This window comes from Larimichthys crocea, chromosome XXIII, assembly GCF_000972845.2.
Source record: "Larimichthys crocea isolate SSNF chromosome XXIII, L_crocea_2.0, whole genome shotgun sequence".
Lineage (NCBI taxonomy): Eukaryota > Metazoa > Chordata > Actinopteri > Sciaenidae > Larimichthys > Larimichthys crocea.
The window spans coordinates 709,372-733,776 of NC_040033.1; the positions used below are offsets into that span (position 1 = coordinate 709,372).

A 24,405-nucleotide genomic window follows, 5' to 3' on the forward strand; every position below is an offset into this window, starting at 1 on the left:
AACCTTTCAAAAAAATCCAGAGATATTTCAGAAACTAAAAACTTTAATCAATATTTTTACATGAACAATGGATCAAATCATGTGAAAGTGAAACAAGCGTCCATAGTGACTTTGCAGTTCTTTAGTTCAGTTTTCTGCTGTAACAATCTGTCGGGATTTACTAGAAAAATACACTATTTTAAAAGGTAACAAATTTATAATGTTGTACTAATAACAATTATACTTTAGTTTGGAGTTAAATACAAACTTTTTACAGATTTTATTGTTTGTCTAAAACTAGACAGACTCACGTTACACAATGTGGAAAAGAAAAATGCTCAGGAATTAAAAAGAATTGCAAAAATAAAGATATATTAGAAATACTTTACAAGTGACTTTACCCAGGATGGATGCTGTTTGTTTTTTGAACTGGTGTGTATGGAAATCGATCACTACAGGTCACCGGTCAGAGAACACGCAGTCAACAGTTTGGTTACAGTCTTTATTGGCAGAATGAAAAGACTACAAATGATGCAGTATGGTGGTGCACCACAGATCAGTTTCTGAAACAATAGAGGTATTACTGATAACTAACATTGATAGAGGTGCCTAATTACCATAAATGCATACTTATATGTAAGTAATAAACATCAATAGACACCCAGTATAGTCTAAAGTCATAGCCATATTATCCTTTGACACAAAGAAAGCCAAGCGAGCTATTAGACTATTTGCTGAAACAACTCCTCACTGATATTGCAGAAGTTCATCAAACACACTTCTCTTGTGGTAGCAAAAATTACAATTTACACTGTCAGTGACTTGGCGTAACAGAAAGGTGAGAAAAGAGAAAAAAAAACTGCTTTTCTTTCAAAATAATAAGTTGTGGTTTAAAAATAAAAGTCTCTGCACATGAAGAAGTCACAATAATGTAAAAAATGTTATTGGCAGATTATCAAATTTGTTATTTTACAGCTTTGTTGAATACTTGATTCTCATTATATTTATAACAAAGTACAAGTTGTTGTAGAAAGAGGAAGTTTCTGCAGTTAGGGCTTTACAACGACAAAAGTGCAAAAGTTCAGCAGATTATTCTCAATTCATGTTATACTCATTTATGTTTGTACAAACATTTCTGCGAATAAGGGAAGAATACATATACATAGATGCATCGTACATGTTTCTCGCTTCTGACAGACAGACAGATAGATAGAGCTGATCTCAGAGCAGACAGCGCTGACAGTCTCTGCTAGATGAAGCTCTCCTCTCCACTCCACCTCCCAGTAACATGGCCCAGTCAGAGCTGATGCTGCTGCTTCAACCTCTCTGGATCATCAGGACTCAGCTGATCCTCTCTCAATACAAACACCTTTCTCATCACTCACACTCTGACAGAGATTTTTTCCACCTGATGAGAGAAGCAGACAGACAACAGAAGTCATGAATCAGTGTTTCCAGAGACTCCCTTCATCAGCTGTCAGTCAGTGATGCAGCACATCCAGTATAAAGACCAGCAGGACTTCAGTCCTGTTCAGACACAAGTGGAGCGGCTGTGTAGCGTAGCCAGCTTCCTGTCAGCTCTCATGTTAACGTGTTGGAGTGAAGCTCACAGACCTGCATCAAGTCTGTTGACTCTGCACATTTCACTCAAGTACACAGTGGAAATAAAGTGCTGAAAGTCCCTGAACGCATCATGCAGAAACAGAGACATTCATTGCTCACTTTAATGATGGATTTACTGCTGTTAGAGTTAAAAAATGAACACAACAACAGTCGTCTTCACATCAACCAAAAACACATGATCACAACGAGCTTCTGGCTCATCTGATTGGCTGACTGTTCTCTCTCTCTCTCTGTCTTTCTGTCCAATCCTGAAGCCTGTCACCGTTCTCCTCTCACAGCTTCACTGAGGAAAGCAGCCGCTGAGAAGGTCGGAGGTTTACAGGAAATACTGGATCTGTGCTTTGATACTAACTGTGTTTAGTACAATACTGCTGAGACCAACATGGACTGACTGCAACCCTCTACTGACCTCAGAGTCTTCAGACTGCAGTGTGGACTCTCCACAAGATCAGACAGAGGCTTCACTGCTGAATCCTTCAGCTTGTTTCCTTTCAGGTCCAGCTCTGTCAGATGGGAGGGGTTGGACTTCAGAGCTGAGGCCAGGAAAGCACAGCTGATCTTTGATAAACTGCAGCAACTCAATCTGAAATGATGTTGATAAAAATCAATTTATAATCCAATCAGACGTCTGTCTGTCTGTGTGTTCTGAAGAATCAGTATCAATGATCCGACATTATTTGTGAAAACAAAGCAAACATGAAAATATGAACAAAAGGACATTTACAACTTTATGGATGTAAGTTATGTCTGAACATAAATTAGCTTCAATTGTTAATTAAACATCAGATCTACAATAGTAACAGAGAGTCAATGAACTGACCTCAGAGTCTGCAGTCTGCAGTGTGGACTCTCCAGAAAATCACACAGCAGCTTCACTCCTGAATCCTGCAGGTTGTTGAGTCTCAGATCCAGCTCTGTCAGATGGGAGGGGTTGGACTTCAGAGCTGAGGCCAGAGAAGCACAGCTGATCTCTGACAACCCGCAGTGCCTCAATCTGAATAAAGAATAAATGATGTTGATAAAAATCCATTTATAATCCAATCAGATGTGTTCAGTTTTGAAATGTGTAGCTCTTGTCTCTCACACACTCTACAGCCTCATCAGCACTGACATCATCTTCACTGACTGATGGGCCACTTTAAGTTTATTTTAAGTTTAATTCATCACTCAATGATTTGAACTGACCTCAGAGTCTCCAGTCTACAGTTTGGACTCATTCAGATACTCAGTGTGGATCAGTATAATATCGGCCTGATGTCTGCAGTTTAGTGTCACCACAACTTTCACATCATATTAATCTCAGCACAGAAGTAAAAAATGATGTCTGACCTCAGAGTCTTCAGTCTACACTGTGGACTCTCCAGAAAATCACACAGCAGCTTCACTCCTGAATCCTGCAGATAGTTTCCTCTCAGGTCCAGCTCTGTCAGATGGGAGGGGTTGGACTTCAGAGCTAAGGCCAGAGAAGCACAGCTGTTCTTTGGCAAACTGCAGCTGCTCATACTGAATGAAGAATAAATTATGTAACTTTAGAAGACAATGTTCCTGTTTGAAATCATTCAACCGGATGCAGATTCACAACTGTCAAATACAAAAAGGGACAAAGAACTCTCATTAATATTAATGACAACATGCTGCTACTTCAGTAATGACGGAGTGGCATCACCTCTTTAACTCTGCAGCTCCACCAGTGGCTCCATCTATACAAACTCATGTTGTGCAGCCAAATAGATAAAAACCCACAGAAATTGATTTAAGATTCAACTCAAGGTCCCAAAGTTTACAAAGATGACAAATATGTCAGGATGAATTCTGGGGAAATGTGAACAAAAGACATCAACAATATTTACAATGCAAAGCATCTTTTGTCCCATTAATGTCCACAGTGGAAATTTAGAAGTTCCTTTACAACACTTAAAGGACTTGCTGAACTCAGCACAAATCCCTTGAAATTCTTCAAATAGGTTTTCCTTGACTTCCTTTTTTTCATGTATTCCTGTGGGATAAAATGAGTAACCCTGTGTGACTAACGACTAAATATAATACATAGAAATGTCTACTACATGGAGTATATCAAATGTTTGGCACCATTTGATTCAAAACATCTTCAGCTTCAATAACGTGCTTTGATCCAGTGTAAATCTGATATTCATCCTCATTTTTGAAGAAAATCAACTTTGTCTCCCAGTTAAATCATGATAAATATGTGAAATCTATAATGTTGATGTCTTCATGTGTAGCCAAGTCTTGACAGTTTCCCCAGAAAATGTTGTCTCCACCTTGAACAGAAAAAATCTGTGGGGCTTTTCCTCAACTTAGTATAATATCAGCCTGATGTCTGCAGTTTAGTGTCACCACACCTTTCACATCATATTAATCTCAGCACAGAAGTAAAAAATAATGTCTGACCTCAGAGTCTTCAGTCTACAGTGTGGACTCTCCAGAAAATCACATAGCAGCTTCACTCCTGAATCCTGCAGCTTGTTTCCACTCAGGTCCAGATCTGTCAGATGGGAGGGGTTGGACGTCAGAGCTGAGGCCAGAGAAGCACAGCTGATCTCTGACAACCTGCAGCTCCTCAAACTGAATGAAGAATAAATGATGTAAGTTTAGAAGACAATGTTCCTGCTTGAAATCATTCAATGTTTAATAATCTGTTCAGAGCTGAAGAAGGTTTAGAAAGTAATATATAGCTGAAATAGATTTCAAACGTCAGCACAACATTCATACAACGATTCATGTCAACAGAGATTAATAACATGCTGTGATCTCACTCAAGTCTAGAATTAGAAGATCATACATGTTTAACTAAAACATTTATTATATTATTATTTATTATATGACCTTCTTACTGTATTTGGAGTCTTACATGTCATTAAAATAAGAGTTCTACACCGTTCAAGTCTCTTTAAACAGCAGCCACATGTACATCAGTACAAAGAGTTATTGGTGGTAGCAATCATTCCTCCTGTCCACAAGTGTGAAGTGATCTCTTCCAAACAAAACTACACTGTAAAAAAATGACTTCAGAAGTTCAGCTGAAACTAATATGAAGCTTCAGCAGTCTGAGTCAGATAAATCAGATAAACTCTCAAGGATCTCAAAGACCTGTGGGAACTATATTAAAACAGAACGTTTTCCAGCTTATGTTTTTTAAGTCCTCAAACAGACTTTGAATTTAATGCACACATCACCACAGCAGCTGTGAGGATTGTCTGTAGCAGCCATATCAGCTTCTGATATCATGAAGATCATCACAGTTCCTCATTTCACGTTTACTGAACTTTGTATTCATGTCTTTGTTTTTAATCTGTCCTGTCTCTTTTGTTCAAGCAAATCCTGAAAATTCATTAAATAAAAATTAAACCAGCAGACAAAGATTTGAATCACAGTCAGTGAACTGACCTCAGAGACTTCAGTCTACAGTTTGGACTCTCCAGTCCAGCAGACAGTGTCTTCACTCCTGAATCCTTCAGATTGTTTCCACTCAGGTCCAGGTGTGTCAGATGGGAGGGGTTGGACTTCAGAGCTGAGGCCACGACTTCACAGTGAGTCTCCGAGAGTCCACAGTCAGAAAGTCTGCGATGACACAAATTACAAAACATGTTATTATAAAATCAGACCTCTGTTATTGGTGGAAGCTGTGCACTTCCTGCTACTTCAAGCGGTGTGTGACTACTATGAACCATTATAAGAAAAACATTAGAAATAACTGCATGAGAGCAGTTTGCCACAGTGATGCAATAGTGCATGTCCTCCATGTGCCTATGTGGGTTCTTTCCTTCTCTGGCTTCCTCCCACAGTCCAAAGACATGCAGGTTCATTGGTAATTACAAATTGTCCTAAGTGTGAATGTGAGCGGTTTGTCTCTACAGTATGTGCCCTGTGATGAACTGGCGACATGCCAAGGGTGTATCCTGCCTCTTGTCAGCTGGGGTTGGCTCCCCCTGAGACCCTGATAAGAATAAGCAGTTATGGAAAATGGATCGATGAATTGTATGAAAGTAGAATTTCAGAAATATCCTCTGGAAATGGGTAAAACTAAATGGTGATAAAACCCCATCCACACCCTCTAAAGTCCTTCATGCAGGTTTACAAGTCGCTTCAATCACCCAAATTGTAAAATGCAACAAATGTTAGAAATAAATAGAATAACTGTGTTGATTAACTTGGCAGCATTAAACACAACCAACTGAAAATCAACATTTGTGCACTCAGCATTTGAAGTGGCTCGAAAACATCTGGGACAAAATACAAATAACATAATGTTCATAACAAACAAGAGGAAAACTATTTTAATAATAAGAATGTTATATTGTGAATATCTGAAGAACTAAACTACTAATCTAAACTGATTTATAATGTTAATCACATCTGGACTTACTCAGCCTTTCTGCAGTTCCTCACAGCTGGAATCAGTCTCCGTCGTCCCTCCTCTGATGTGTTGTACTTCTTTAGGTCCAACTCATCCAGAACCTCCTCTGACATCTGCAGCATGTAGGCCAGAGCTGAGCAGTGGATCTCAGAGAGTTTCTTCTTTGATCTGTTCTCTGACTTCAGGAATTTTTGGATCTCCTGATGGACTGAGACATCGTTCATCTCCATCAGACAGTGGAAGATGTTGATGCTTCTGTCAGGAGAGATATCATCACTGTTCATCTCCTTCAGGTTGTTGATGGCTCTCTGGATGATTTCTGGACTGTTGTCTGTCTGACCCAGCAGGCCTCCTAAGAGTCTCTGGTTGGACTCCAGAGAGAGGCCATGAAGGAAGCGAACAAACAGGTCCAGGTGACCATTTTTACTTTGAAGGGATTTCTCCATGGCCTTCTTCAGGAACACATCCAGAGGTGGGTCAGTGCCATCATCATATCTAAAAACTGTATAAATCTTCTCCAGAAAAGACTTTGGATTTGAGTCCCAGTCTTCTCCCAAGAAGTCCTTCAGTACCTCTGTCTTCTTGTTGGTGTAACAGTGGAACAGGTAGACTGCAGCCAGAAACTCCTGAACGCTCAGATGAACAAAGCAGTAGACTGTTTTCTGGAAGATCACACTCTCTCTTTTGAAGATCTGTGTACAAACTCCTGAGTACACCGAGGCCTCTGTGACATCCAGACCACACTGCTCCAGGTCTTCTTGGTAGAACATGATGTTTCCTTTCTCCAGCTGTTCAAACGCCAGCCTCCCCAGCTTCAGAAGAACTTCCCTGTCAGCCTCCGTCAGCTCCTGTGGACTCGTCTCATGTCCTTCATCGTACTTCTTCTTCTTCCTCTTTGTCTGAACCAGCAGGAAGTGTGAGTACAGGTCAGTCAGGGTCTTGGGCAGCTCTCCTCTCTGGTCTGTGGTCAACATGTGGTCCAGAACTGTAGCAGTGATCCAGCAGAAGACTGGGATCAGACACATGATGTGGAGGCTCCTGGAGGTCTTGATGTGTGAGATGATTCTGCTGGACAGATCTTCATCACTGACTCTCCTCCTGAAGTACTCCTCCTTCTGAGCGTCAGTGAAGCCTCGTACTTCTGTTACCCTGTCAACACATGAAGGAGGGATCTGATTGGCTGCTGCAGGTCTGGAAGTTATCCAGATGAGAGCCGAGGGAAGCAGATTCCCCTTGATGAGGCTTGTCAACAGCACGCTGACTGATGACTCCTGTGTGACATCAGACACGAGCTCTTTGTTGTTGAAATCCAGTGAAAGTCTGCTTTCATCCAGGCCGTCAAAGATGAACAGAAGTTTACAGACAGCGAGCTTCTCTGCTGTGACCTTCTGTAATGTTGGATGGAAAACATGGAGCAGCGTGAGAAGACTGAACCGCTCATCTTTGATCAAGTTCAGCTCCCTGAACGAGAGCAGAACCACCAGACTGACATCTTGGTTCTCCGAGCCCTCTGCCCAGTCCAGAGTGAACTTCAGCACTGAGAAGGTTTTTCCAACGCCAGCGACGCCGTTGGTCAGAGCGACTCTGATGTGTCTCTGTTGGTCAGGTAAGGCTTTAAAGATGTCGTGGCATTTGATGGGAGTGTCATGGAGGGTCTCCTTCTTCTTGGAAGCTGTCTCAAGCTGCCTCACCTCATGTTGGGTATGAACCTCTTCACTCTGTCCCTCTGTGATGTAGAGCTCAGTGTAGATCCTGTTGAGGAGGGTTCCACTTCCTGTTTCATCACTTCCTTCAGTCACACGTTCACATCTGGTCTTCAGACTGATCTTATGTTCATCTAAAACCTCCTGCAGACCACCACTCACTAAAACAGAGAAACAAGTTTGAGACTAAACCAAAAAATGATCAATATAAGAACATATGGAGTAGGGCTGTAGCGACACTAATCTCACAACACGATACGATATTCAGCCAATGATTTGATACTGTGAATGGACAGAGTCTACAGCTTACAAATGCTGGACAAAATGAATCCTTTTGCCTGACATACATATGAATTTGATGAGACACATATCTTTGTAATCACAGAGTCTCTGTTTTCACACGACATTTGTGTGGTTTGGTTGAAGTGGTGAAATTAGCAGAAGCACTAAAGTGGACATGCGCTGTTTTTGTTACATGCCCAGATAATTGCTTGGGGACTGAACTTTTGTTTCGTTTGGGTGGCAATGCTTGGTAGAGCTTTTAGCTGAGTTTCACGTACGGTGGACTTTTGGGTTGAAATATAAAATTATTACTATTATGTAAAACCAAGTAAGTATTGATCAATACTGATGCCAATATATGTACAGATGTACATAAATAATAATAAATATTTACATAAATCAACAAATACAGTAGCTACAATATAAACCCCCATATACCATGATCAAACACCTTAAAATAAATATATCTACGTAATTAGTTAAACTTCCCTCTTCCTACGTACTGCTGTCCTCGTGGAAGTAAATAAGGGGTCGCAACTTTTTTTGCTGTGACACCGTCAGAGGACAGAGCAGCAGGTTGTGGTAAGTTACAATTAGCAGTTTAAGTCTCTAAATAAACATAATGTGATGAAATGCAGCAGGTCACATTGTAAAGATGGACCGTCTCACTTTGGACAGTGCTGGTCTGACTGGCTGTCTGCAGTCCACGTCTTGTTCTGGATTCTTCCTCCACAGGAACATGACTCCTCTTCCTCTCTCTGTTAAGACATTTCAAGGATCCAAAGTTACATTTGAACATTTTCTGCCCCTTTATTATCGGCATCAGTGCTGCCCATGGATGTTTGTTCTTCATCTTCAGGAACAATATATGGTGGAGAGAATCTGAGCTCAAAAGGTCCACTTACTAATGTTTCAACTGCACATTGTTAATCATTAGTAAGTGGACCTTTGAGAATTTTCTTCACCATATTTTACATCAGTATTCAGTTAAAGAGTAAACTACAAAAATATCAAAATATTTTCTTAAAGTTTATTTCTAAATAAATAAAATAAGATCCATGTTAGTTTGAAACAGAATCTGCACTCATAGTTCTGCATCATGAATATAAATCTTTGAGCATTTTGTTTTCAGCATCAATGCATCATCTTCATCAGGTCAGTTTACAGTAAAAACAGTCTCTTACTTTGTGTCTGAGGGTCCAGGTTCATCACTTAAGAGTGGAGGAAGACCTTTGGACCAGTCACTCTTCATAGACAGACAGATGGATCCTGGAGACTCTGCTCTCTGTCTGTTGGACTGAACTCTGCAAACACCAACATGTTTTTATTCAGATCACATGAATCTTTGATAAATTCTCTAGTAAAAGTCGTTCATGAAGCTCTAATTTGATTGGCTGTCTGGGCCAACGATGAGTTTGATTTAATACATAAACACAAAATCAAAAGAAAACATGACATCAGCAGAGGGAACTGAAAATGAATCATTTAAATGAGTTAGTATCAGTTCTCTTACTTTGTGTCTGAGGGTCCAGGTTCATGTCTGAACTGTATAGGAAGATCCTTGGAATAGTCACTCTTCATAGACAGACAGATGGATCCTGGAGACTCTGCTCTCCGTCTGTTGGACTGAACTCTGCAAACACCAACATGTTTTTATTCAGATCACATGAATCTTTGATGAATTTGTCCTCTTAGTTCAGATTATGGCTTTTCAAAGTGACTGACAGCTGTCACAGATACTAAGAGGAAGATAACAGGTCATAGAGTTTGGTAAATATATTTGGGTAGAAAACACAAACAGAAGACGCAACTGAATGACTGAAAAAATCTAATAAATGAGTTAGTATCAGTTCTCTTACTTTGTGTCTGAGGGTCCAGGTTCATCACTGAACTGTATAGGAAGATCTTTGGAAAAGTCACTCCTCATAGACAGACAGATGGATCCTGGAGACTCTGCTCTGTCCTCCTCTTCCTCCACACCAACATTCATCTTGTGGACTTCAGTCAGTCTGAGAAGTGAAACAGTAACACTGACTGTGAGCTCAGAAAACAGGAAACAGGTTTGTTCAAGAGTCACAAACAGGAAGTAACATTTGCAGACTGCGTGTGAACAAACAGACTTTGTGTCGACAGATGAATCAAACTGTTGAGTTCATCCAAACTTTTCTTTCCTCTACAGTCCACAGAGAGAAAACTGACTCAGAGACTTTGACAGGAAAATAATAAAAATGTTGGATTAACACTCACCCTGACTCAGAATCACATTTCCTCTGTCTGCTCTGTCGACTTAAAATGGAGACTGAACAAACTGAACACGCCTCAGACTGTTTCTGCAAACTGCCTCTGGATTTCCTTGAAATCACATGGGTTGGCTGTAAACATGAGGAGGGCTGTGATTGGTCAAGGTGAGAAGGACATGAATATCAGCCAATCACAGGCAGGGTAGGGCGGGCCTTTATGTGAGAGTGACGCAGTTAAAATAGAGTGAGACGACGAGAGACAAACTGTCAAACTGAGTTAGTGAGTTATGACAGGTGGTAAAACCGAAAACTGACTTTTAGTCTAGAAGACTGCAGCCAATAACTTGGTATTATTATTATTATTATTGTTATTATTATTTTTTGGTTTTATTATGATTCTTGTTATTGTTATTGTTATTATCATTATTATTATTATTATTATTATTAAAGTACTTTTTATTTATAAATGTCGGATTAACACTCACCCTGACTCAGAATCACTTTTTCTCCGTCTGCTCTGTCGACTTAAAATGGAGACTGAACAAACTGAACTCTTTCACTTTCAGGTTCCCTCCCTGTTCTTATCAGCATGGACCACATGTTAATGTTGCTCCTCCTTTATGTTGCCCGTTCATGAGCGTCTCTCTCAGAATTAAAATGAGTTTTGATGTTTAAATGATGTGAATAATCAGTTGTGTTTAAGTTTGAACTAAAGTTCTTCAAACTAATTTAACTAAATGTTTTCTTGTACAGACTTACAGGGAACACAAACACAGTTGGACATCAGCTCCTCCATGATCTACTGGATCTGGATCTTTGTTTTCTAAGGTAACACCCAATAAAGCAGAAAACTGAAAACTAACATCAGAAATCACCACGATGAATAAAAAAATATTTATGAAATTAAACAGAAGCAGCAAAGTAGTAAAGCCCGCCTCTTGATGGATTTGATTGGCTGTCTGAGTTGACTGAGTTTGATTTAATACATAAACACGAAAAATAAAACATGACATCAGCAGAGGAAACTGAAAGAATCAAATAAATGAGTTAGTATCAGTTCTCTTACTTTGTGTCTGAGGGTCCAGGTTCATCACTGAAGGCTGGAGGAAGAAGACCTTTGGACCGGTCACTCTGCATTAAGCTGGATGCTGCTCTGTCCTCTTCCTCCACATGAACATCCATCTTCTGGACTTCAGTCAGTCTGATACATAGTGTCTGCTTCAAACTAAATGAACTAAATGTTTTCTTTTACAGACTTACATTGGAACACAAACACAGTTCATCTCAGCAGGAGCTCCCCATTTTAACCAGTTCACATTTTTGGGGATGATATTATTGATTCAATGTGACGCATGTATTGTGACAATTTCACAGTCAGTCAATCTAACAGGTGGGATAATTTACAGGTGATCCCAACCAGCACAAGTACATCTGAACAGGAGGGGCTACAAGTATTCCAGGCACAGAGTCACATGATGTAGAATACATGAAAAATCAAAAAACACAACAAATTATATTCACACTGTAAACCAACTAACTAGCAGCTGTTGACGAGTAACTTATTGTAAATAAAATCACAGTAATTAACTGGCAGTATTTGACAAGTGCCTCAACAATACATCGTTAGTGTAATTTTCTACAGTATATCATTGTTACTGTAAATCTTCACAGTAACTCTATAATTACTGTAGTTTTTGACTGAATACACAGTACACTACTGTGAAATGGTCAACAGTAATTTACTGTGGATCTCACTGCTGAATTTTACAGTGCACTTCATACCTTCATACACCTCTGTGTGACACCTTCACTGTCTCAGTGCTCATGTAACGTAGTTCACTCAGGCTGTTGTTATGACTGTTAAATGATTTAACATCATAATTATGAACAGAACGCTGATGTTCACAGATCCTGGTTTGCTTAGTTTCCTTAACATAATACAGCTTAAATGGACATTTTGACACATAAACCACATTTTAGTGTTTCATATGATTCTGCCCCTGACCTTGATGTCAACACAAACTTTGGATGGATGAACTGAAACACAACTGACAAACAATGAGTGGGTCTCTGAGGCAAATCAAACTGGACTAAATTATGATTCCATTAAATATTTTTCAGATGAAGATGAAGAAAAACAATCATATCAGTTCAGTTCGAACAGGTGAAGACAGGGGGAATGATGACATCTGCAGGCAGAAAGCAGGTCCAGCAGGAGCTCCAGAACATGAACAACAAATATTTATCTGTTACCTGTTCTGAGAAACAGCTGATTTTGGTGGGAAGGACCAGAACTTAAACTTCTAATTTAATTATTTCATGCTTAAAGTCACTGAGATCAAACATCATTCATTCATTCATTCATTTATTCATGGTCTCTGCTGCTTTGAAAGGCTGCACAGAGGAATTATAAAGCCTCAGGTGAGTCAGCAGCAGCTGGAAATGAGCGACACTCAGAGTCAGAAAGTCAGCAGCAGCTGGAAATGAGCGACACTCAGAGTCAGAAATAAAACTCTAGTAATCCAGAGAAGTAATTCAATAAATATTCAGTATTACACCAACATGCAGGACAACTCTTGTAGATTTAAAGTGAGGTTATCTGTGGTAAATAAATGCTCTGGTACTGACATTGTACTTTGGAAACCACTTTTTAAAAAAAGTTTCCCATTTCCCAGTGTTTGTGAACGCAGCATAACGGACTGCTTTTATTTTTAATGTAAGAGGCGGGAAAAGAGACAAAGGAGACAGAGAAGAAGAGGACAGCAGAGACTGAGGTTTGGAGGAAAACACTAAATCCACAGTAAGTTTGAATATTTTTCTTGCTGGTTGGTTTTTAAGTTTACTTCTCACAGTTAAAGGAGATTCTTTTTTAGCCTCTCGTCATGTATCACAGCTAATGTTGCGTGTTTACCGTGGTTTGTTGATCATGAATCATATTTTAGACGTTAACGAAGGCAATACTATTAACATGGATAGAGGAGTTGGTTTCAAAAACAGTTAACATGCTTTTTTAATTATTATCTAAGTGTGGATTTTGAATAGTGAGAGTTTTATACTCGCTTTCTCTGAGCTAGGTATAGAGCATATAGCATAGAGTGATGCCTAACGTGTCCGTAATATTGTTACCGCGACGCTGCATTTAATGTAACGTAACTCTTAAGGACTTTTTAAGGAAATACATTTTTTTCATTCGTCACGCGTCTACTGGGTAAATATAGTTTAATTTTTTAAATACTATTAATTTTATTTTGTCTGTTTCTTGAATATATTGAGATATCCAGAGTGGTATACAGTGGTCCTTCGTTTATCGCGGGGGATACGAAATCCGTGAAGTAATCAGCTTTATTTTTTACAATTATTATACATGTTTTAAGGCCGTAAAACCCCTAACCACACACTTTTATACACTTTTTTTACACACATTTTGTACAGTACTCCGAGAGCTAATCAGGACGCAGGGATACTGTACAGTACGCTGTAAAAAAAAAGCATGCAAAATTACACTAAAAAAATCCGCGTAACAGCGAGGCCGCGAAAGATGAACCGCGTTATAGTGAGGGACAACTGTATGTTAATACACTTGGTGGTAAATAGGGGCTATGGAGGGCTGGCTTTCCACGGACGCTCAGTTTATTTAAAGAGGACATATGACGGGGGGCGTTCATCGGAACCACTGGAAAACTTTGTGGCGGTAGAAAGGTTGCCGATATCGCGGTGTTCGTGAACGCAGCATAGCGGACAGATTTTATTTTTAATGCGTTTGTACGCGGCGGGAAAAGAGACAAAGGAGGACAGAGAAGAAGAGGCAGACAGCAGATTTGGAGAAAAACACTAAATCCACAGTAAGTTTTGAATATTTTTTTATACTAGCAAAAAAAAATGTTAAATTGTTTCTTGAATATATTAAGATATTCAGAGTGGTATACACCAGTTTACTTGGTGCTTAATAACTCTTGTCGATGCTTAGTCAATATATAAATATGAATTTTTTTTCAGTATTTCTGCACATCCATATGTGGAGTGCCTTTCAGTCCAGAAATTGTGAAATGAGACAACCCAGTCAGTGAAGTGAAGTATTGTCAGTGAACGTGTTTTAACAAGCTGTTTAGATTTTGCTCGAGTTGCGACGTGAGGTGTCGGCTTTTGAGAACTGGAACGCCCCCACCATCTAAGTATCTCCACCCACAGCTTGAAAACCAACTTTGCGAAGGTTAAACTAAGAGCTTAGCACAGGACCAACTCTGTTGCAAGTATTCCTGTCTTCCCGTCATCTGAGGGAGAGAAAAACCGACCGATTTATTTAATCTTTGATGTAATTGTGACCGAAATGCCCCAGCCATGCAGGCTTGATGCTGCTTTTTTTACATCAAATTCCAAAATTAATTAGAAATATAACGTGGAAATTAACTGCATTTCTCAATCATTCCACAGGGTGGAGCTGGAACAGACAACAAAGATCAGTTTAAATAAGTGACAGAGCAGCAGTCCACAATATCCACAATAAACTTTGGTGATGATCACATTTATTTCACAGACTTACATTTTCACGACTTGGCTTGCAGTTGATAGTTTTACCATGTGCTCCTCACCATCTACTAACCAGACTGATGTAATGAATGCAGCTGGTGCTCATCTGTAATCAGTATATACAAAGAAAACAACAATCCCCTCTAGTGGTTAAAATCAAACATTACATACACGTGGCTCCTACAGTCGGCATCATCAGCCACAGAGAACACTGAAATATAACCCAGACTTCAAGATATATATGACGCTGAACCATAACACAAGTTACATACACACTATGATGTTTCATAAATCTTCTCTAACTGGACCTCTTGAACTTTAACTGAATACCTCTGCTGTAGGTGATTCATGTAGTCCAGTGAAGTACAAGTAACTCCAAAATGTATTTAAGTGCAGCACTGGAGTAAATGTACTCAGTTACTCTCCACGTCTAAACTAACTGAAGGTGATGAATGAAGAAGAGTCAGGAGATGCTTCAGTTTGGATGAGTAGTAGTAGTAGTAGTGGTGAGTACATTTACTCAAGAATGTCATTCTACTTTACACATTTACTGCGCTACACTGGAAGTATTGGACTTTTTACTGCAGTACAATTACCTGACAGTTGTTAGCCGATATTTCACATGCACTCTGCTCGTCTGCATTACAGGGAAATATTTACCTGACAGCTGGACTTCGACTTTTCACTAAAGCTGATTAGATTACAACATTCAACCAGCAGCTGAAAAATGCAGTATGTAGTCTTTGACAAATATCAGATGTCCATGAACTCATATTTACATTTAGTTATTAAGCTGATGCTTTTATCCAAAGCTCAAAAAGAGAAACCATAATCGATTAATCTGTCGACTATTTACTAGAGTATTCATTTCCAATCCTTTATTCAAAAACAGAACTGACAAATGCAAATAATCTTCAGAAAGTGTACAAACAGGTTGCTCCTTGAACATACCTGAGCTGTTAAAGTAATAATTAAAAAGAAACAAAAACAAATGGACTAACACAAGACATACAAATTCATGCTTTACATCTGCCAAATATATAGGCTTTTTAAAAATAAATAAATAAAATAAAGTGCACAAAAACATGTATATTTTTGGGCCGAAGCCATTTTCAGCTTGTTTTTACTTCTTTACCATTTGATCTTATAAACAATACCTACTGTATATGGAACACCATGTGTGCGGTACCTATAGATTTAGGAGAACCTATCATAGACTATCATAGGCATTCAAGTAATGTGCCTTTAAAGGAAGTACAAGTGAAAAACCTACAATACACTAAAGAATTTCGAAAACGAAAAGTCGATTTTTGTCAGACCTCAAACTACTAGTCAAGATATTATTTTTCAATCCCTTTGCCAGACATACATATGCATGTTTTTTAACCAAGTATGTGAAGAACAATAAAATAATGCCCTTTTAATGCAAAAGGTCCCATGCGTTTTTGCCTCATTTTCATCAGGCATGCCACTTAGCAAAGCAAAGACCCTCCAGAAAGTTGAGGGGAACCTGTCATTCAATAGAAATAGTATTTATGAAGTTATTCACTCTGCTCTATTGTCCCTCCCCCACAAGACCCCAGAATCCTTTAGTTGTCTAGAATACATTGTCATAGATACCCTCCACTGATTGGTTAAAAAAAAGAAACTAGTAAGGGTTAAAATGACCTGAGCTGACAGAACAATATATAATTTATAAGAAATAAAGAAATATACAAATCGGAAAACTTTAGTTTGAACATCAGAACTTGTTCTCTCTACACACACACACATGCAGTCACTCTCTCTCACTCCCTTTGTTCAAACAACGTTACGGGTCTCTCCGATGGTCTTTCCTCTACCTCCGCTATGATCCGCTCCGTGCTCAACTCAACTTCTGTTTTATACTCAAACAAGCCCTAATCTCCACTTGTTGTGATTCCTCTGTCAGTCTCTGCTGGGTGAAGCTCTCCTCTCCACTCCACCTCCCAGTAACATGGCCCAGTCAGAGCTGATGCTGCTGCTTCAACCTCTCTGGATCATCAGGACTCAGCTGATCCTCTCTCAACACAAACACCTTTCTCACCACTTCCACCTGATGAGAGAAGCAGACAGACAACAGAAGTCATGAATCAGTGTTTCCAGAGACTCCCTTCATCAGCTGTCAGTCAGTGATGCAGCACATCCAGTATAAAGACCAGCAGGACTTCAGTCCTGTTCAGACACAAGTGGAGCGGCTGTGTAGCGTAGCCAGCTTCCTGTCAGCTCTCATGTTAACGTGTTGGACTGAAGCTCACAGACCTGCATCAAGTCTGTTGACTCTGCACATTTCACTCAAGTACACAGTGGAAATAAAGTGCTGACAGTCCCTGAACGCATCATCAGTGCAGAAACAGAGAGACATTCACTGCTCACTTTCATTTTCAGCTGTGGGTCCTGGACTTCAGCAGAGGTTCTGCTCTGTACAAAGACCACATGCTCACTAAATGTAATGATGCTTCTTTGCAGGCTTCAGTCAGACTGATCTGAGAGCTGTGACAAAGATGAACTGATCAGTTCTTTAGTGTTGGAATGAGAGAACAAACACTTTGAGATCAGATCTGATGAATGAGGACCACTGTCTCTGTACATCTTGGAATGCTGTCAGCTGGAATCAGCTTTATTTCCTGTAGACATGAACACAACAACAACAGTCGTCTTCACATCAACCAAAAACACATGATCACAACGAGCTTCTGGCTCATCTGATTGGCTGACTGTTCTCTCTCTCTCTGTCTTTCTGTCCAATCCTGAAGCCTGTCACCGTTCTCCTCTCACAGCTTCACTGAGGAAAGCAGCCGCTGAGAAGGTCGGAGGTTTACAGGAAATACTGGATCTGTGCTTTGATACTAACTGTGTTTAGTACAATACTGCTGAGACCAACATGGACTGACTGCAACCCTCTACTGACCTCAGAGTCTGCAGACTGCAGTGTGGACTCTCCACAAGATCAGACAGAGGCTTCACATCTGAATCCTGCAGATTGTTTCCACTCAGGTCCAGCTCTGTCAGATGGGAGGGGTTGGACTTCAGAGCTGAGGCCAGAGAAGCACAGCTGACCTCTGACAAACTGCAGCTCCTCAAACTGAATAAAGAATAAATGATGTTGATAAAAATCCATTTATAATCCAATCAGATGTGTTCAGGTTTGAAATGTGCAGCTCAACATTACTATGTCCTAATCAATTAGCTTTTCTCTAAAATGAGTAGAGTGACTTTGTCATTGTTATTGTGGATCATCATAATGTCAGCCTTCTACAGACATCATCCAAACGTCAGCACAACATCCATTCATGTATAATTATCAAATTATAATATGTTAGACATGTTATATTCATGTATAATTATCAAATTATAATATGTTAGACATGTTATGTTTCTTATGATTTATTAACAATCGTGTTATATCATGAAAACAACAAAGACTAAGACTTTCTATAGAATTCCAGTGTGGCCAATATGATTTTTTTTTTTAGAATTTTCAAAGCATAACATGAAAATGTTTGAAGACTTGTGTCGATGGTGCTCTCCAGTCGTTCCAGAAGCTTTAGAATAGTTTCCCTATACGCTTCAGGTCCTTGTTTGTGACTGTTGTCTGTGAAAGGTGCTATATAAATGAACTATATGAATTGACCTCAAAGTCTTCAGTTTACAGTGTGGACTCTTTAGTCCGGCACACAAAATCTCCACCCCTCTATCCTTCAGGTTGGGAATATGAAGGTCCAGCTCTCTCAGATGAGAGTCGCTCTTCAGAGCTGAGGCCACACACTCTAAATAAGCTTCTGGGATCGAATCGACAGAAATCCTGTGATGACAGAGAAGATAAAACTTTAAGTATAAATACATCTAGCGCATTAGCATTTTTACGTTTTTAGTAGTGTAGTTGACCGATACAGAAAGTTCCAGCATCTTTCAGAAATGCTTTAGAAAATGTTGCTTGTGTGGTTGCTACCACTCTACTCGATAAATAAAAGAGCTAAGATACTGAAAAGTTATTTGGTTCAGAAAACAGCAACATGACCACTGTGCTAAAAATCCACCACAACAATATTTTTATATCTTAATTCTATTTGGGTTCTGAAAAGGATAATACTGATGGCTTCAACTTCACAATGTTTTATAATGTGAATCACATCTGGACTTACACAGCCTTTCTGCAGTTCCTTACAACTGGAATCAGTCTCAGTCGTCCCTCCTCTGATGTTCTGTACTTCTCCAGGTTCAGCTCATCCAGAACCTCCTCTGACATCTCCAGCTTGTCGGCCAGAACTGAGCAGTGGATCTCAGAGAGGTACTTCTCTGATCTGTTCTCTGACTTAAGGAACTCTTGGATCTCCTGATGGACTAAGTCATCGTTCATCTCCATCAGACAGTGAAAGACGTTGATTTGAGGATTGATTGCAGTCTTTATGTCCTTCAGGTTGTTGATGGCTCTCTGGATGATTTCTGGACTGTTGTCTGTCTGACCCAGCAGGCCTCCTAAGAGTCTCTGGTTGGACTCCAGAGAGAGGCCATGAAGGAAGCGAACAAACAGGTCCAGTTGACCATTTTTACTTTTAAGTGATTTCTCCATGACTTTTCCCAAGAACACATCTAGAGATGAGTCACTGTATTTGAAGTCTTTCCCCAGGAACTCCTCCAGTACCTTTGTGTTCTTGTTGGTGTAACAGTGGAACAGGTAGACTGCAGCCAGAAACTCCTGAACGCTCAGATGAACAAAGCAGTAGACTGTTTTCTGGAAGATCACACTCTCTCTTTTGAAGATCTGTTTACAAACTCCTGAGTACACCGAGGCCTCTGTGACATCCAGACCACACTGCTCCAGGTCTTCTTGGTAGAACATGATGTTTCCTTTCTTCAGCTGTTCATACGCCAGCCTCCCCAGCTTCAGAAGAACTTCCCTGTCAGCCTCCGTCAGCTCCTGTGGACTCGTCTCATGTCCTTCATCGTACTTCTTCTTCTTCCTCTTTGTCTGAACCAGCAGGAAGTGTGAGTACAGGTCAGTCAGGGTCTTGGGCAGCTCTCCTCTCTGGTCTGTGGTCAACATGTGGTCCAGAACTGTAGCAGTGATCCAGCAGAAGACTGGGATCAGACACATGATGTGGAGGCTCCTGGAGGTCTTGATGTGTGAGATGATTCTGCTGGACAGATCTTCATCACTGACTCTCCTCCTGAAGTACTCCTCCTTCTGAGCGTCAGTGAAGCCTCGTACTTCTGTTACCCTGTCAACACATGAAGGAGGGATCTGATTGGCTGCTGCAGGTCTGGAAGTTATCCAGATGAGAGCCGAGGGAAGCAGATTCCCCTTGATGAGGCTTGTCAACAGCACGCTGACTGATGACTCCTGTGTGACATCAGACACGAGCTCTTTGTTGTTGAAATCCAGTGAAAGTCTGCTTTCATCCAGGCCGTCAAAGATGAACAGAAGTTTACAGACAGCGAGCTTCTCTGCTGTGACCTTCTGTAATGTTGGATGGAAAACATGGAGCAGCGTGAGAAGACTGAACCGCTCATCTTTGATCAAGTTCAGCTCCCTGAACGAGAGCAGAACCACCAGACTGACATCTTGGTTCTCCGAGCCCTCTGCCCAGTCCAGAGTGAACTTCAGCACTGAGAAGGTTTTTCCAACGCCAGCGACGCCGTTGGTCAGAGCGACTCTGATGTGTCTCTGTTGGTCAGGTAAGGCTTTAAAGATGTCTTGGCATTTGATGGGAGTGTCATGGAGGGTCTCCTTCTTCTTGGAAGCTGTCTCAAGCTGCCTCACCTCATGTTGGGTATGAACCTCTTCACTCTGTCCCTCTGTGATGTAGAGCTCAGTGTAGATCCTTTTGAGGAGGGTTCCACTTCCTGCTTCATCACTTCCTTCAGTCACACGTTCACATCTGGTCTTCAGACTGATCTTATGTTCATCTAAAACCTCCTGCAGACCACCACTCACTAAAACAGAGAAAGAAATTTGAGACAAAACCAAAAAATGATCAATATAAGAACATATGGAGAAGTGTTTGTTTCCAGTTTTGGCAGAACATCAGAAATGCTTCTTTTTTTCTCACTAGGGATGTGCCATACTACAGAATCTGGTATTGATCCGATACCAAGTAAATACAGGGCCAGTATGACCGATACTGATACATTTTACTTAAATAAGCAGCTTATCTACTTTCGTGTAGAGGAGAACAATGTATCATAATTTATGAAGCGCATGCATCATCAATATGCAAATTTGGAGTGTAAATATAGGAATACTACTATTCCTTTGACAGTTAACACAAAAGGGTTATTATATTCAGCCATACTCACATTTCAGGTTTGAGGTATATTTCTTTATATAGGAATATATTTTTTACTTTCAGTAAAACAGTTCATTTAGATTTATTTCATCTGGCTTAATAAATTATATGATCACTAAAGAGTCTATATTTAATCAGTCTTCTGAAATTACAACTCTGATGACCAAATACACTTTGAAAAATAACATACTAAATGACAATAACAACTAATGCTGGAGATCACTAAATCGTGGTGCTGGGGTCTGGTACTGCTTTGGGGATCCCCCTCCTCCTCCCTCCGTTTAGTACTTTGCAGCTGAGAGTGTGTTTTTGAGTGTGTTACCACATGCACACAGCCACTGTGCTGTAACAGAAGCTGTGTACTGAACGTAGAGAAGAGAAAGTGAAACTATGTAAAACTAAAGTATCAATCTCATCACGCAAGTATTGATCAATACCAATGCCAATACAGTACATGTTCATACAAATGTACATAAATAATAATAAATATTTACATAAATCAACAAATACAATAGCTGCAATATAAACCCCCATATACCATGATCAAACACCTCAAGATAAATATACATAAATAAATATATCTACATAATTAGTTAAACTTCCTTCTTCCTACGTACTGCTGTCCTCGTGGAAGTATACATAAGGGGTCGCAACCTTTTTTGCTGTGACACCGTCGGAGGACAGAGCAGCAGGTTGTGGTAAGTTACAATTAGCAGTTTACACTTTGTTTGCAACAGTTATCGTCACAATTACCCTCGCAGGGTGTACTCTACAAGTTCATGTGTGTGTCTATGTGTGCAGGAGGATGACGAGTGGACAACGAGGCGGACGGTCCCCGCGTCCCCCGCTGTGTATGTCCACCCTCACTGGAAATATATACACACATGATAATCTTGCAAACATTTATCCAATAAACCTGTCTTTAGCATAATTACCTGTATATATTTACCCTTATATAACAATATGTTTGACAGCGAGCCCGTTGATACAATCCACATGGCTGAATGAACTCACTGTAAATCTCTAAATAAACATAATGTGATAAAATGCAGCAGGTCACATTGTAAAGATGGACAGTCTTACTTTGGACAGTGCTGGTCTGACTGAATCTGTCTCCACATTGGGGACAGGAGGAGTCTCCTGATGAAGCAGACTGGTCTCTGTGAAGACATTTCTTTATCACTCAAATGATTTGTTGACTGTTGGTGACAAATAACAAGATTTGGACGACACTGTCTGGAAGCTCAGATGTTCACACAGTAAAAGTGTCGTTACTTTTCTGTTTGAATTCAGCTTTCAGTCTGTGATGAAGATGATTTGATTTCAACTCTCATAAACTTTAACTAACAGATTTTCATATCTGTCTTTCTCATTAAACATTTAGTGATCTGCCTGTAGTTTGTTATTAAAATAACCTCAACACTTCCTGCTTCACAGTAAGATCCTTCCATTAAAGAGAGCTGAGCATCTCCTTCACTGTTTCACTTTGAGCAGCTCAGCCTGAGCACATTGTTAATTATTAGTGTACCTTTGAGATTAAATTTTCTTCATATTTTACATCAACATTCAGAGAATACACTATAAAAATATCAGAATATTATCTTGAAGTTCTAAAGTTTATTTCTAAAGAAAATAAAACAAGATCCATCTTTGTTTGAAACATGATGTGGAGGTCTGCACTCATAGTTCTGCATCATGAACAGGGCCGTTTCTTGTTATGTGCAGACTATGCCATTGCGTAGGGCCCCACAGCCACCAGGGGCCCCCAAACTGCAAGTTCAGCCTCAATATATTTTGGGGAAATTAAAAGTGTCTTAATTTGTAGGCAGGTAAACAAATTCAAATTCATTCATTGTGTGAAACACTTCTATACTTAACAAGTGTTTTACAGGCACCATTAACAGTTGCATCATGGATTCAAAATAATAATAGAAAATAGTTTTTGCTTATTTCTTTTAATCTTATGCAGTGGCCTTTCTGTTTTTTTTTTATTATTATTGTTTGCACATTAATATGGAGGCTGGTCTGTTATAGTTTTATTCATTTAAGTAAGCTCAGTTATTTTTTTCTTGTTTCTCGTCACCTTGTTTTCAAAGTTTACCATTTTTTAGGGACATGCTGCATCTGTTGCATTTATTAATGCATTCAGACTGTTTTCAGACTGTTGCATCACCACAGATCACCTAAAAAGGTTAGGAATATCTCCCTCAGAGTTTCACAAAAGAGGGCCCCCCAAATAGCATCTTGCATAGGACCCCAAATATCAACGGCCCTGATCATGAAACAGTATCTGCACTCATAGTTCTGCATCATAAATATAAACCTTTGAGCAATTTGTATTCATCCTCAATGCATCATCTTCATCAGGTCAGTTTACAGTAAAAAAAAAAAAACAGTCTCTTACTTTGTGTCTGAGGGTCCAGCTTCATCACTGAACTGATCAGGAAGACCTTTGGACCGGTCACTCTTCATAGACAGACAGCTGGATCCTGGAGACTCTGCTCTCTGTCTGTTGGACTGAACTCTGCAAACACCAACATGTTTTTATTCAGATCACTGTTTCTGATGATAATTATGAGCTTTAAAAGTTTGTATTCGTCCTTAGTTCAGATTATGGCTTTTCAAAGTGACTGACAGCTGTCACAGACACTAAGAGGAAAATAACAGGTCATAGTTTGGTAAGTATTAGTAAATATATTTTCGATATAGAAACAAAATCAAGAGAAAACATGGCTAAATAAATAGGTCAAATAAATGAGTTAGTATCAGCTCTCTTACTTTGTGTCTGATGGTCCAGGTTTATCACTGAAGACTGGAGGATGACCTTTGGATCGGGCACTGGATGCTGGAGACTCTGCTCTGTCCTCCTCTTCCTTCTCACGAGTATTCATCTTCTGGACTTTAGTCAGTCTGAGAGGTGAAACAGTAACACTGACTGTGAGCTCAGAACACAGGAATCAAGAAAAACAGGTTTGTCCAAGTGTCACAAACAGGACTGAGCGAGAACAAGAAGTAACATTTGTAAACTGCATATGAACACAAACAGACTTTGTGTTGACAGATGAATCAAACTGTTCATTCCAACTTTTCTTTCCTCTACAGTCCACAGAGAGAAAACTGACTCAGAGACTTTGACAGGAAAATAATAAAAATGTCGGATTAACACTCACCCTGACTCAGAATCACTTTTCCTCTGTCTGCTCTGTCGACTTTAAATGGAGACTGAACAAACTGAACACGCCTCAGACTGGTGTCTTTCTAAAATCACGTGACTTTGCTCCCAGTTTCATGATGTAAACATAAACATAATGTGAGAAAATGATGGAGAAAACCAAAACAAACTGTTCACAGATCCTGGAGGAGAAAAC

At 39.8% G+C, this 24,405-nt stretch overlaps 3 protein-coding genes and 1 long non-coding RNA gene across 4 annotated transcripts in view; 1 reads left to right on the forward strand and 3 right to left on the reverse strand.

The window, feature by feature from the left end:
• Positions 1–464: 464 nt before the first annotated feature.
• LOC109143133 (NLR family CARD domain-containing protein 3) overlaps positions 465–24,405 on the reverse strand; it is a gene marked incomplete at its 5' end in the record, with an annotated part of 29,941 nt that continues 6,000 nt past the window's right edge. The window contains 2 exons of the mRNA XM_027274347.1: positions 465–1,348; positions 16,786–16,803. Of these exons, the coding sequence (XP_027130148.1) occupies positions 16,791–16,803 (13 nt within the window). The remainder of the gene's footprint in view (positions 1,349–16,785; positions 16,804–24,405) is intronic.
• LOC104918244 (NLR family CARD domain-containing protein 3-like) lies at positions 468–7,809 on the reverse strand (the record flags this gene model as incomplete). Its single annotated transcript, XM_027274346.1, has 6 exons — positions 468–1,387; positions 2,012–2,185; positions 2,423–2,596; positions 4,012–4,185; positions 5,008–5,181; positions 5,987–7,809. Coding segments are annotated over 6 exons (2,550 nt in total), but the record flags the coding sequence as incomplete, so codon positions are not given.
• On the forward strand, positions 18,453–19,193 carry LOC113744497 (uncharacterized). The gene is made up of 3 exons (XR_003461594.1): positions 18,453–18,581; positions 18,967–19,038; positions 19,168–19,193. It is a non-coding gene; the product is annotated as an uncharacterized LOC113744497 (long non-coding RNA).
• Positions 18,889–23,963, reverse strand: LOC113744493 (NLR family CARD domain-containing protein 3-like). Its single transcript, XM_027274338.1, has 4 exons — positions 23,816–23,963; positions 23,442–23,561; positions 22,121–22,197; positions 18,889–20,684 (listed from the first exon to the last, which is right to left on the reverse strand). Exons 1-4 carry the CDS (start codon positions 23,926–23,928, stop codon positions 18,889–18,891), a joined length of 2,106 nt encoding a protein of 701 aa, XP_027130139.1. The 5' UTR covers positions 23,929–23,963.

What these genes read in the sequence shown, in the direction of transcription:
- LOC113744493 (XM_027274338.1), bottom strand. Translation starts at nt 23,928, where the DNA reads ATGAATACTCGTGAGAAGGAAGAGGAGGACAGAGCAGAGTCTCCAGCA. An exon ending in CCTGGACCATCAGACACAAA is followed by an intron (nt 23,562 to 23,815) that starts GTAAGAGAGCTG and finishes TGGTGTTTGCAG; the next exon opens with AGTTCAGTCCAACAGACAGA. An exon ending in TCAGACCAGCACTGTCCAAA is followed by an intron (nt 20,685 to 22,120) that starts GTAAGACTGTCC and finishes TCTCTGTTTTAG; the next exon opens with TGAGTGGTGGTCTGCAGGAG.